The 13,330-nt window shown below is 45.9% G+C and overlaps 1 protein-coding gene across 1 annotated transcript in view; it reads left to right on the top strand.

Moving 5' to 3' along the window:
- The window catches only part of DSCAM (DS cell adhesion molecule), a gene marked incomplete at its 5' end in the record, with an annotated part of 730,460 nt that overhangs the window by 487,021 nt on the left and 230,109 nt on the right, over positions 1–13,330 (top strand). Inside the window, one exon of the mRNA XM_012810262.1 lies at positions 1,336–1,509. Coding sequence (XP_012665716.1) covers positions 1,336–1,509 — 174 coding nt within the window. The remainder of the gene's footprint in view (positions 1–1,335; positions 1,510–13,330) is intronic.

Here is a 13,330-nt window from a genome sequence, read left to right as displayed (position 1 = left end):
TTTTGTTACATGGATGAGCTATATAGTGATGAAATCAGGGCTTTAAGTACACCTGTCACCCAAATAGTGTACATTGTACCCGATAAGGAATTTCACATTCTTCACTCCCTTCCCACCTGTCCCACTTCTAAGTATCCGTTGTCCACTACATCACTCTATATGGCCGTGTATACCTGTCGTCTAGGTCCCACTTAGGAGCTAGAACACGCAGTATTTGTCTTTCCACTCCTGGGATACTTCACTTAGTGGCCTCCAATTCCACCTGTTGAAATGGATAATGGCCTTCAGTTCCATCCACTGAAATAATGGATGGAATATTCCATCCACTGAAATGTCCACAAAAGACATTATTTCATCTTTTTAGGGCTGAGTAGTTCTCCACTGTGTATATGTATGAGCCACATTTTCTTTATCCAGTCATCAGTTGATGGGCTCTTAGATTGATGGCGTATCTTTGCAGTTGTGAGTTGCATTGTGGTACTTTGTCCTTTAATACACCTTTTGATACACCGGCTTCTTTTCCAGTAGTGGGACTGCTGGATCAGATGGCAGTTTACTTTTAGCTCTTTGAGAAATCTCTGTACTGTTTTCCACAGAGATTGTACTAATTCACGTTCCCACCAACAGTGCAAGTGTTTCCCTTTTACCACGTCTGTGCCACCAGCTATTGTTTTTTTGCTTTTTAACTGCCATTCTGACGGGAGTAAGGTGATGTCTCATTGTAGGTTTTAATTTGCATTTCATAAATGATTAGTGTTCTTGAACGTTTTTTCATATGTTTGTTGGACAATTTGTACATCTTCTTTTGAAAAACATCTGTTCCTACCTTGACTGGAATGTGAGCACACTTAGAAGAGAAATCGGCACACTGCCATTCTCTTTGTAGCTTCAGACGTGTGCAGTGAGCAAGGCCTCCAAGTGCCGTGTCCCCAGACACTCCTTGTTTACATTCATGCCGAGTGCCCGGGATGCAGGGAGTCTGTTTAGTACCAAGAGAGACGTCTGCTTTTGTGGGTGTTCTACTTGATTCCTTTGAATAATTTATCAGCTACTTAACGCTCATCAAATTTGCCTTTTTATGTAGAAACTGTAAGCTCTCCTACTTTTTATCTCACAGTTTGAGATACTGTTATTATAAATAAATGTGTTTTTCCCTAAAAAAGAATTTCAAAGTTGGAGGAAAGAAAGAGAACCCTGCCGTGTCCCGACTGCCCTGTGTGATGTGTGTTAAGCACCCCTTGCTTCTCTTCATCATCTGCTGAACTTGAGCTTGTTGCTTCTCCATATTTATCCCCGGTTGCATCACCATTCCTCTCCTCCTTTACTCTGTCCCAGGTGCTGGGGTCCCCCAGTTCCAGCCAATTGCCCTGAATGGCCGGATCCAGGTGCTCAGCAATGGGTCGCTGCTGATCAAGCATGTGGTGGAAGAAGACAGCGGCTACTATCTCTGCAAGGTCAGCAACGATGTGGGCGCAGACGTCAGCAAGTCCATGTACCTCACGGTTAAAAGTAAGGAAGAAGAAATGCTTGCATTTGCTTCGTTTTACCTAAGTCTTTGGGGGCTTAGATTTTGCCACTGTCTCTGTGCACCCATGTTGGGGGGTGGGGGGACAAAGCAAAACAAGACCAGTGGTTTGCCATGGCTGGCTTTTCAAGTTTTGCTGTTCCAGAAACATGGTCGAAGAGTACAAGTCCATGGTAAAAGTCCAGCCAGCGGTCAACAGCATGCCCAGGGCCTTTGTGCCTAGAGCATGGAGCCGCATGGTTCTCTCCTCGGTGTTCTCACAGCCCTTGGCTCTGGGGACCCCAGCAGATGAGCAGGACTCTTGCCTTTAGCTCCCACATTTATACCCTGTCGAGTTTACTGTGGAAAAGTCCAATACATGGTCTCAAATGTGTTCTGTACAAAAGCATTCTTTGAGCGTTTTATTAATTGGAAGCTGGCTTGTCTGTAGATGTCCTTTTAAGGTTCTGGTAAAATCAAATGATTGGAAACCTTATTACCAAAAGAAAACAACTCTGAGACAGAAATGCATAGTGCCAGGCTTAGGTCTCCACAATGCTGGCCCAGGTTATAGGAACATGTCCCTCACAAGAAAATGTTTTTCATACTTTGGTAACTGTCACCAGGGAAAGGACATAAAGTGAGCCACCTCTTACAGAATCCTGTGTATTAACACATGACAGTGTCTCTTGTTCACAGTGAACGCCTCATATCCACTTTGTAATTTTCTGTTGGAAATACTGCGATTTCTTCCTGACAATGAGGCTTTGTTAAGACTTTCTCTGTGTTTAATTTTAATTATGCTAGTAATAGTCTGGACAGACTTTTACTGTATCATTCATTTGGAGGAGTGGATTTAAAGGCGAATTTCAGTGAGGTGTGAATGTTTATACGTGTGTGTTTGTGCTTTGTGTGTGTGGTACTTAAAGGCTAGCTACACAGACTAGTATGCATCATAATTCACTAACACTTTATTTTAGGTAATTATTTCCAACAATACAAATATTAAAGCATTTATTTGCTAAACTGTGTTATTGAAAAATAGATTATGTTTTGCACATATTCAGTACACAACTTTTGGCTTCGAAATATATGCTTTGGAGGAACCATACTGAGAAAATCTGGTAGTGAATGGTGGTATCATTTAAATCCAAAGTTAAAATGGTAATATTTAATACAATCTAAATGCTGAGGACCAGCATTGACCAAAGTGGGTTTGTCCTTCCCCAACAAAAGAAATATCTTTTGCAGTTGTTTTATTTTATTTTATTTCATTTTAAGATAGGATTTTGCTCTGTTACCTATGGTGAAATATGGGGGTCTGATCACTGCTCACTCCAGCCTTGAACTCTTGGGCTCAAGAGATCCTTCTGCCTCAGCATCCCTAATAGCTGCGACTAGAGGCTCCACGGCCAGGCCTGGCTAACTTCTTCTTCTTCTTTTTTTTTTTTTTTTTAAGAGAGATAGGGTCTTGCTATGTTGCCCAGGCTGGTCTTAAACTCCTGGCTTCAAGTGATCCTCCCTTTTCAACCTCCCAAAATGCTAGTGTTCCAGGTGTGAGCCATTTTTTTCAGGCCGTACATTTTACATTTATAAGACATTTTTCTATTCCATAAATACTTACCGAGGACCTGACATATACAAGGCCCTATCAAGGTGGTAAATATAAACAAGCATGGAGCTTATCCTTGTGAATGAACGAGCTTATTTTTCGGAAAGGGTGATAAAAAGGAAGAAGACAGGGGCTGCTAATCATGACACAAAGTGAGGAGTAGCACTCGCGGTATCTGTGGTTTCCAGAGGAGGGGGAACTGTCACCTCTGTGGGGTAAGAAAAGTTGCATGGAAAAAGTCATGAAGAATGTGTAGCATTCTAAAATGCAGAAATTGAGGATCTTCCCACAGCCCCTCTCTCCATGCCTTGGCACCAGGTGCTGGCAGTGGGGCCTGGGGGCAGAGTGAGATGACCTGGCCCCTGCCTCAGGGGAGCTCTTTCTCTGGGGGACAAGCAGACACATGTGTGCAACTACTGTGTAGAGATTCACATGCTGGGACAGAGCACATCATAGAGTGCAGCTGAGGGCCATCTGCCTCGGCTGGTAGCCTCAGTGACCGTGTGCAGTGGACAGAATGTCTGCACGCCTCCCAGTTCACAGGTTGAAATCCTAGCCCCCAGGGTGATGTGTTGGGAGTTGGGGCCTTTGGAAGGTGATTAAGTCACAAGCATGGTGACCACAGGGATGACACTAGTCCCCTTATGAAAGGGACCTCCAGAGAACATTCACACCCTCTTTCCAAGCTGTGAGGACACATGGGAAGGTGGGTGCAGTCTGCAGTCAGGGAGAAGGCCCTGAACAAACCCGACTGTGATTTTGGACTTTCAGGCCCAGATCTATGAAAAATAAATGTCTGTTGCTGATAAGCCACCAGTTTATGGTAATTTGCCATAGCTGTCTGGGCCGACTAATAAACTATAGAGTAAAAGCTGTAGCATCTGATGTGAGTCTTAAACGACACCAAGTGGGATTGATAGGCGAGGAATGGGTGTTTCAGGGAGAGGGAGCAGAGAGAGAAGACACAAGAAACCGAAAGGCCGGAGGAGCTCTCTGAACGCTGTGAGTGCCTGGAGCAGGTTCAGGAGGGAAACATTTAAAAGGAACGTACTTCCAGGAGAAATGATTCCTAGATTCCCAAACCACTGCAAACTACTGGGGAGAGATGTCCTAAATAAGTTAATTTTAGCAGTTCTTAATAACCCATGGCTGGTTTTACAAACCATTTTAGCTTCAAGCTTTTGGTACTTTAAGTTCTTCAAAATTGTACTATTCCACTAAAATCGGACTGTTTTACTACAAAGCAAAAAATAAGAAAGAGGATTTAGAAGCGTGAGGATGGAGTGTACACAGTGAAAGTGTCTGTTGCTCAAATGACGTCATGGAAAAGCAACCCCAACGCGGGGCGCTCTGCTGCCCTGTGTGCACCGCTGGGAGCACACGCTGAGCGTGCGGGGCAAGAAGCCTCCAGTCGTGCCTCCAGCAGAAGAAACTCCGCAGCTTGGTGGGAAGCAGTTTTATGGAGAAAACAGGAGCGCCAGCGGCATTGGCTTTGTCTCCATCAGCTTCTGCTCAGAGCTGCCCTCCACGCTCCGCCGGGCAGTCCCAGGTCTGTGCACGTGTAACCGACTGTGCTGGGCACCCGGCAAGGGAGCTGTCAGGCTCTGCCTTACCTAGTGTTAACCAGGCTTACATCAGGCACGATTTTCTTAATATTTCCTTTTTTTTTCTAGAGAAAATAAAAAGCATACATGGACATGTAGACACATATGTGCACACACAGCGTGTCCACATCAAACCCACATGCTTTCCAGGCGGTGTCAAGAGGAGAAAGAGCCAGTGTCTGTCTCACTGCCCTTCACTTTAATGTCTTAACTGGTCCTAACAATCACAAGTACTCAGTCTCTCTCACACAGAACACAGCACAGGAATACTGAAAAGCCACCAGGGATGAACTAGAGTCACCTGTCCAGGAACACAATGACAGCAACCAGCCCCACACCCAGCCAAGCTGGGGGGAAACAGTGCAGAGGGGAGGGGCAAAGACTCTTCTCTTTCCTGTAAATGGATGACAACAGTCATTTACACACTGAAGAATTGCTCCATATTGCTGAGATTTATTACACAAAAATGATAAGAAGTCTACTTTGAAGGGGCAACCACTATTTTCATGACTTTTTTTTTTTTTTTTTTTGAGACAGAGTCTCACTATGTTGCCCTCGGTAGAATCTTGTAGCGTCACAGATCACAGCAACCTCAAACTCTTGGGCTTAAATGATTCTCTTGCCTCAGCCTCCCAAGTATCTGGGACTACAGGTGCCCACCACAACACCTGACTATTTTTTGTTGTTGTTGTTGGCTTGGGCTGGGTTTGAACCTCTGTGCATGTGGCCAGAGCCGTAACCACTGTGCTATACATGCTGAGTCTATTTTCATGACTTTTAAGAAGTAACAGCCAAAGGAAAATTCTGTTGGGGGAAAATGAAAGAAATCTTCTATTTTTGCTTCAGACTTGAGGAAGGGGGTCACGGACAGTAGAAGGTGGGTGAGGAGGGGAGTGAGGACTCCAGGGGGTGTTGGAGAACCTCTGGGATCGTACCCTGGGCTCTTTTCCAAATCCACCACTTCTAAATCACGTGACTTTGGATAAATTGCCTTGGGCCTGTAAAATAGAAACAGCTCTGCCACCTTCACAGGGTAGTCTTGGAAATTACTTGAGGGACCGTGTGTGAAAACCACTGGAGCATGTGAAGGCCTCTGCCTGGGCTCCAACACGTGTGGATGGTACAGGATTCTGTTGAGAAAACGTATCAATGCTGTGCACAGGAGCATTTCCAGAAAGTTCTTCTGGGAAAGAAACTCAGAAGGCTGCAGGATAGGAAGAAGAAGCGGGATTTCCAAGCCCCACAGGGCAGTATCTCCAACCTCATGGAGTGTCGATTCGTACCCGGCCATGGAGTGGTGTGCTGGGAAGCCCCGGTGGCTGGTGTTTTCTCCCTAACCCTGGTATTTTAGAAATATTCAGTGAAGTGGGGGAATTTCAAACTGAAAAGAAAAATTAGACAGCAAGGAAATTCCACTACTTTAAATAAACATAGTATACTCCCTGTTCTAGAAGTCATTAAAAAATGAGCTGCAAATGTGTATTTCTAAATTCAATAGGAGAGAAGCTACACTCCAACTCCATGTTGTCAGGAAGCTAAGCTGCTTGGCCAGGGACCGTGGACTCCCAGGATCATTAGTGCTGAGTTTTAAAGGCCCAGATTCTCCTGACAGAACCTGCTGGTGGGGCTCACAGAGGGACACTGGGACCCCACTGGGGCTGAGTCTCCTATCTGGGAAGCATTCTCAGTACTTTCAAACACCTCGTCCCCCCGAAAAAACATTCTAACAGAAAATACTCACCACACGCAGTCACGAGGAGCCGCAGGCAGAGACCTGCAAACACGGGACCATCAGGGAACACAACAACCCGGACACGTTAGTCTGTGCAGAGCCTTCCAGCTAGGTGGTGTTCCTGCTCCTGAGTCCACACTGTCTTCTCAATTCAAGTTTATCTTTTACCAGAAACTGTCCCAGGGATAGGGGATTGAACATTAGATGATGCCTAGAGCCTTGGTAGGAAAGGCGGGGAGCAGGCGCTGCTCGCCATCAAATTCGGGCTGCGGGACTGAAGAAGCCGCACCACACCTTAGGATGGGCCTCTTCCCCCATAGCAGGGACCGTTTGATGTCTGGGAAATGGAGCCTTTTATGCTAAAGAAATAGGGGTCCAACATCCACTGGACCTGTGTGTCCCAGGCGCCCAAGTTGCACCCACCACCCAGCTTTCTGCACTGGCTAATGTGGAGCGTGTGTTTCTGGGAGCACCGACTGCAGCGTAGATCTGCAGCTCAGGACAAGCAGCAGCTCTTCTTTTGTCTGCTGCTCTGCATAGGATCTTTCTGATCGCTGCACGCAGCCGAAAAGAGCATCGCTTATCAATCAGGGGCAGGCGCTTCCCCAGAGAGTCAGCTGCTCTTGGAGTCTAATGAACCCCCAGCTCCCAGGGCCAACCCACAGGCTCCAGTCCTGTTTAGTCCTGCAGCTCCCTCCCCTTGCACTCCAGCTGGCAGGTCTGCGGGTCATCGCGCCATCAGATCTCTGAGTGTGCACACACGTGGACACATGTGTGCATGCACCAGCTCACTCAGCTTTCAATCTCGGAGTCCTCGGGGTCCTGGCTATCTCTGGGCTGATCTCCACAGTGTGAGTCACACTGTGTAAGGCACAGGTGGGTTTTGTTTACATGATGAATTGTATGGTGGTGAAGGCTGGGCTTTTGGTGTGCCCATCACCCCCAGAGTACACACTGTACCCAGGAGCTGATTTTTTACCCCACCTTCCTCCCTTCCCTGTTCTGAGTCTCCAGTGTCCATAATATGTCTCCACATGTCCCTGCATCCCATAGCAACCTCAGACCACTCTTAAGCCCTTGCCATTGCCAGGGCCAGGATGTTGGGCTTGACATACAAAAGCCCCTCTCCTTCCCCTCACAAGGGTCTTCATGTCTCCCTGGAAATTCCCATCAACCTCAGTTACTCTCTGCCCTCATTTCTGCCACCAAAACCACAGATCTTGTCCCAACAGCTACTAGCTAAAGCAGAATCTTTTTCTCATCCCTGCAGTGACTCTGTGATACCTCTAGGAGGAGACAGCACAGTCCCAAGCTGCCCCCCAGAGCAGCTGTGCTGGCCTCAGTCAGTCCCAGTGACATTTCCCAGGTTCCCCATGGCCGCTTTGACAGGCTGCCCTTTATTCTGAGAACAAAGATGCACACTTGTTTGTGCTTTGTTTTGCTCTCATGGAGGAAAGGAAAGGAAAGTTTGAAACTATAACATAATGAAATTGCATTTAAGGAATTTGTAAAATGGGAAGGTTAATACAGCAAGAGGCGGTTTGTTGCTGCTCCGTTTGAATTCCCCATACCTCATTGTGAGGGTGGAATCGCATCCCCACCTGCCAAATTTATATGTTGAATTTCCAACCCCCAGCACCTCACTGTGTGACTGTATTTGGGAATAGTGTCCTTTCAGATGTCACTAGTTACCATGAGGTTTTACAGAAGTAGGCTGGGCCCCTAATCCTGTATGACTGGTGTCTTTGTAAAAAACAGGAAATTTAGATACAGACACGAATGAGGGGGTATGTCCAGGGGAGGACAGAGACAGAGATGGGAGTTATGCCAGAGACGCTAGGTGAGGCGAGGAGGTTTCTCCCCCAGAAGCCTCAGAACTGCGCCGGAGTAACTTTCTGTTGTGGTAAGCTCCCCGGTTTGTGTACGTTGTTCTGGCAGCCCCCCAACACTATACGCTCCGGGATAGCAGAGTTCTTTTGCAGTCTTGCATTTGGGGGGGACCACAAAAAAGATCACCCCCTTAAGCAAGTAAATCCTAATCCATTCAGGGGTGTCCAAACTTATTTTTTATGCCACACTTGAAATATATAAATGCTAACGAAACCTGATGATCCAAGAAAAGATCCATGCATACTTTCTGTGATATATGACACCACAGATGAGCAAAGCAGTCCTCAAACAATCCATATGTGGCCCATGGGCTACACGTCAGACACACCTGGGTAAGAGCCCAAGTCTGAACCCATCCAAGGCAGCCCATTACCTTTGGTTTAAGGATGGGCAGCCAGGTTTGGGGCAGTGAAATATAAGAACAGATCTTCTAAGAAATGTCTGGAGCAGGTGTTCCTCTTAATAGGGGCCTCTGCAAAAGAGGTTCATCTTATTTAATTCTTGACCCTATGATGCCTGGAAGTGACACCTGATCTATGGCAACTATGTAGGCATCATCTCCCAGATAAAACCAAGGCAGAGAGGATGGTAGATTCAGAAATCAAAGTAGTAAAGGGTGTGCCTACTGGGGCCGTCTGGAAGCCTCCTCTGAAGCTGCAGTCAAGTGAGATGCATGGTCAGTGCCTTTGCTGTCCAAGCCAGTGTGGTCAGGCTCCCTCACGTGCAGCTGGAGGCATCTGGACGGATGTGAGTGCAGAGGCAGCATTATCACCAATGCAGGAACTGAATTCCTTCTGCTCAAACTGGAATTCAGGCTGAAATAAACAGCTCTGAGGGGAAGGAGGAGTTTCCCCTGGGTTGAGAAACTATAGAAATTATAGCGTATGGTGCTTTGTTGTGGGAGGACAGGACTGTGGGGGACAGCTGAGGGCAACACTTGGACCTCAGGTGCATTTGGTGGCTTGAAGTAGGAAGGCCTGTACCTGGTGCAGGGAGAATGGCAAATACGAACAGCCTTTAAATAAATGCTACTGGGGCCAGTACTTCTCCAAGGAAAAATGTGAATTTTCCACTTATCCTCTTTCTCCTTCTTTCTGTTTTGAAGCTCCTTTCTACCTAGCAGATGAAAAGTTATCTTTTTCCAGTTTGGGGAAATCTCAGCTATTTCAAGGTTTCTCTGATGATTTGGGGTCCTTTCCTCAGCCTTCTCCCGTGGGTGATGGCGTCAGTGTTCCTGGGTCAGCTGTCAGCCTCCATGCTGTCCTCCGCTGACATTCCTGACTCCCCTCTGGTTCTTGGGCATGGGGTCACCACCTCACTGCCCATGGAGCACCCTCCATGTCCCCGGCAGGCCTGGGTCAGAGCTGTGCACTTGCCCTTCCATAGGACTCCCTGAGCGCCCCTAGTTCAAGGACCGTTCTAGACCCTGCATTTGCCCAAATGTCAGCTCACCACTGTTCCCTAAGGAGCAGGACACAAAGACGGGATGTCATATAACACCCAGCAGAGCACAGAGAAGTGAAGAGTGTGCAGGTGTCTCCGGAGAGTGTTCTAGACAGTGGAGCAGCAAGTGCCAGGTTACGTCTGGGGGCGGCAAGGTGACCACCTGCTGGGAATGTGCATTTATGTGTGCCTGTGTTTGTGTGTATACATATGTATATGTGTATACATGCGTACAATTCATGGTTTTTTCTTTTTCTTTTTTTTTTTTTGAGACAGAGTCTCACTATGTCACCCTGGGTAGAGTGCTGTGGCATCACAGCTCACAGCAACCTCCATCTCCTGCACTTAAGCAATTCTCTTGCCTCAGCCTCCCAAGTAGCTGGGACTATAGGTGCCTGCCACAATGCCTGGCTATTTTTTTGCTGCAGGTGTCATTGTGGCTTAGCTAGCCCAGGCCAGGTTCTACCCTGCCAACCTCAGTGCATGTAGCCGGCACCGTAACCACTGTGCTATGGGTGCCGAGCCACAATTCATAATGTAATGGGCTGCACAGGGACATTTGCATCAGAGGTGGACCACATACAACAGTGATCCTGTCAGATGGTAACGGAGCAGCAGAGTTCCTATGGCCTGGTGACATAGCCATCCTCAGGTGACAGCATCCTGCAGCCCCGACTTGTTTGTGGTGATGCCGGTGTGTAAACCTGCCGCACGGCCTGCTTGCGGGAGCCGAGCACCTGTACTCACGTCCAGCACATGGTACCTGAGAATCCAGGCACCCCAAAGGGGCCCCCAAGGTCTCCATATATAGGGAAAGTGGGAAATTATAGGGAAATATACCTTTATTTACAAAATATTCATTACAGAATTTTACAACGTGTTCTCTCTGTGTTGGCCTCCTTTGTGTAAAATTTTATAATGAACAATTTGTAAATAAAGGCCCATTTAACTGCAGTTCCCATTTTCCCTGTGCATAGTGGCTTCAGAGGCAACTCTGGGGACAGCTCTAATAATAAATGACTATGATGCGAACTTATTTATTTACTGTATTTTATATGTCATATTCTTATTTCAGCCGTAATCCTTCCACTTATCAAAAAAAAAAAAAAAAAAGAAGTTGGCTGTAAGACAGCCTCAGCCAGGTCCTTCAGGAGGTCTCCCGCAGAAGGCCTTGTGATGGGACAGGAGAGACGGCTCCACTGTCACTGCCCTGAGACCTTCCGGGGGACAGGATGTGGAGGAGGAAGGCAGTGACGGGGAGAGGTCCAGGCTGATATGGGTACTTGTGTCTGAGGTTTCTTCAAAAGAGTTTTAAATGAGAAAAAAAAATGTAATAGAAAAAGCATTATGAAAGAAAGAAAATTTTTTTCATAGCTGTGAAATATGTTTTTGTTATAAGCTGATAATTATTGTAAAAGAGTCAAAGTTTAAGAAATAAAATGTTTATAAATTGGAACAGTTGCAGTAAGCTGAGGTTAATTTATTATTGAAGGAAGAAAAATATTTTCTTATACATTTGTTGTGGCTTGAGAGTACAGTGTTTACAAAGTCTGCAGTAGTTAGTGTGCAGTAAGGCCCCAGGCCTTCCCCTCCACTGGCCACTCACTCGCTCAGCGCAGCGTCCAGTCCCACGAGCTCCATTCATGCTAAGTGCCCTACACGTACATGTACACCATGTCTTGATGTTTCCTGCATTTAGACATGCTTAGACCCACAGATACCTGCCATTGTGCCACCATTGCCTGCTGGGTTCAGTGCAGGAGCCTGCTGGGCCAGTCAGTGCCATTGGCGCCGTCGGCTGGCCGGTGCAGCCTGGGCTTGTGTACGTGTACTCTGGAATGTTTACACAACGCTTCTCAGCACATGTTCCCACCATTAATTGATACATTATTATAGGTCGAAAGGTTCCCCTAATCCAAGCTCTCGGCTATCACTGCAAGTCTAAAAAAAATTTAATTCTATTTTACAGTGTTTTGGTCAACGGGTCTAAAAAATGTACATTGTGAAATACAACACAATATTTTTCGTTTTTGTACCATGCTTAGAAGGTTATTCTCTATCCCAAGAATATTAATATTCTATATTTGTCATTTAATTGTTCGGTATTTGATAAACTTACTGTGGTGGAAACTGAGTAAGAGCTGTTATCGCTTGCACAAATGTTAGTCCAGTTGTTCGAATATCTTTTAAGCAGCCTCATTTGTCCTTAGTTTTTTGAGATGTCATTTTTACTTTAAGGAAAAATATTTTGGAGAATGGAATCTCATGGAAAACGCCTTGGTCAGCTCTACTAGTTACCAGCTTAGTGCCTTGTGCAAGTGACATAACTTCTCTGTGCCTTGGTTACTTAATTCCCTAAGCACCTTAGTATACTGTCAGAAAGTTTAAATGAATAAACATAAAACTGTAAATTTCCCAGAACAAAGGAAGGAAGTTGGGTCCATCCTCACCCCATACAGGTGTACAAAAATTAACTCAAATCATAGACTTAAATCTAAGCTAAAACTATAAGACCCTTAGAAGAAAATGTTGGAGTAAATCTTTGTATCCATGACTTGGGCAGTGGTTTCCTAGCTGTGATACCAAAATCACAAGCAAAAAAAAGAAAAATGCATAATTTGAATTTTAAAAATATTAAAACATTTTGTGCACCAAGTGGCTCATGCCTATAATCCTAGCACTCTGGGAGGCCAAGGCAGGTGGATTGCTTGAGCTCAGGAGTTCAAGAACAGCCTGAGCTAAAGTGAGCCCCCATCTCTAAAAATAGCCGGGCGTTGTGGCAAGTGCCTATAGTCCCAGCTACTTGGGAAGCTGAGGGAAGAGGATCACTTCAGCCTGAGTTTGAGGTTGCTGTGAGCTGTGACGTCTTGGTACTCTACCCAGGGCAACTGAGTGGGAGACTCTGTCTCAAAAAAATACATATGTTATGGGAGTGAAAATGTTTTTGGTTACATGGATTGCTTTTGTAATGCTTGAGTGAGGGCTGTAAGAGTCCAATCACCCAGAAAGTGTTCACTGTACCTGATAGGTAGGTGGCCCCATCTCTTCCCCCTACACCCCGCCTGATTTCCGTGGAGTTTTTACTTCCTCTGTGCACATGGGTGTTCATTGGTTACTTTCAATTTAAGAGCAAGTACAGGTGGTGTTTGTTCTCTCATTCTTTAGATACTCCACCAGGGTAATAGTCTACAGTTCCATGCAGATTGTTGTAAAAGGCATTAATTCATCCTTATGTATGGCTGAGTAGTACTCCATAGTATGCCTGTGTCACATGTTGTTAATCACGCATGAACTGATGGGCACTGGGCTGGATTCCACATCTTTGCCATTGTGAATTATGGTGCACTATACATTCATGTGTAGGTTTCTTTTCCGTAAAATGACTTCTTTTCCTGTGAGTGAATACCCACTGGTGGGATTACTGGATCAAATGACAGGTCTACTTTGAGATCTTTGAAGAATGTCCGAGCTGTTTTCCGTAGAGGTGGTTATTAATTTGCAGTCCCACCAACGGCGTCTAAGTGTTCCTTTCTCTAGCTATGCCC

This window comes from Otolemur garnettii, unplaced genomic scaffold (genome assembly GCF_000181295.1).
Source record: "Otolemur garnettii isolate 467f Iridium unplaced genomic scaffold, OtoGar3 scaffold00128, whole genome shotgun sequence".
Taxonomy (NCBI): Eukaryota; Metazoa; Chordata; class Mammalia; order Primates; family Galagidae; genus Otolemur; species Otolemur garnettii.
The sequence above is the reverse complement of the archived record's forward strand: the minus strand, read 5'-3'. Positions and strand labels throughout refer to the sequence as shown.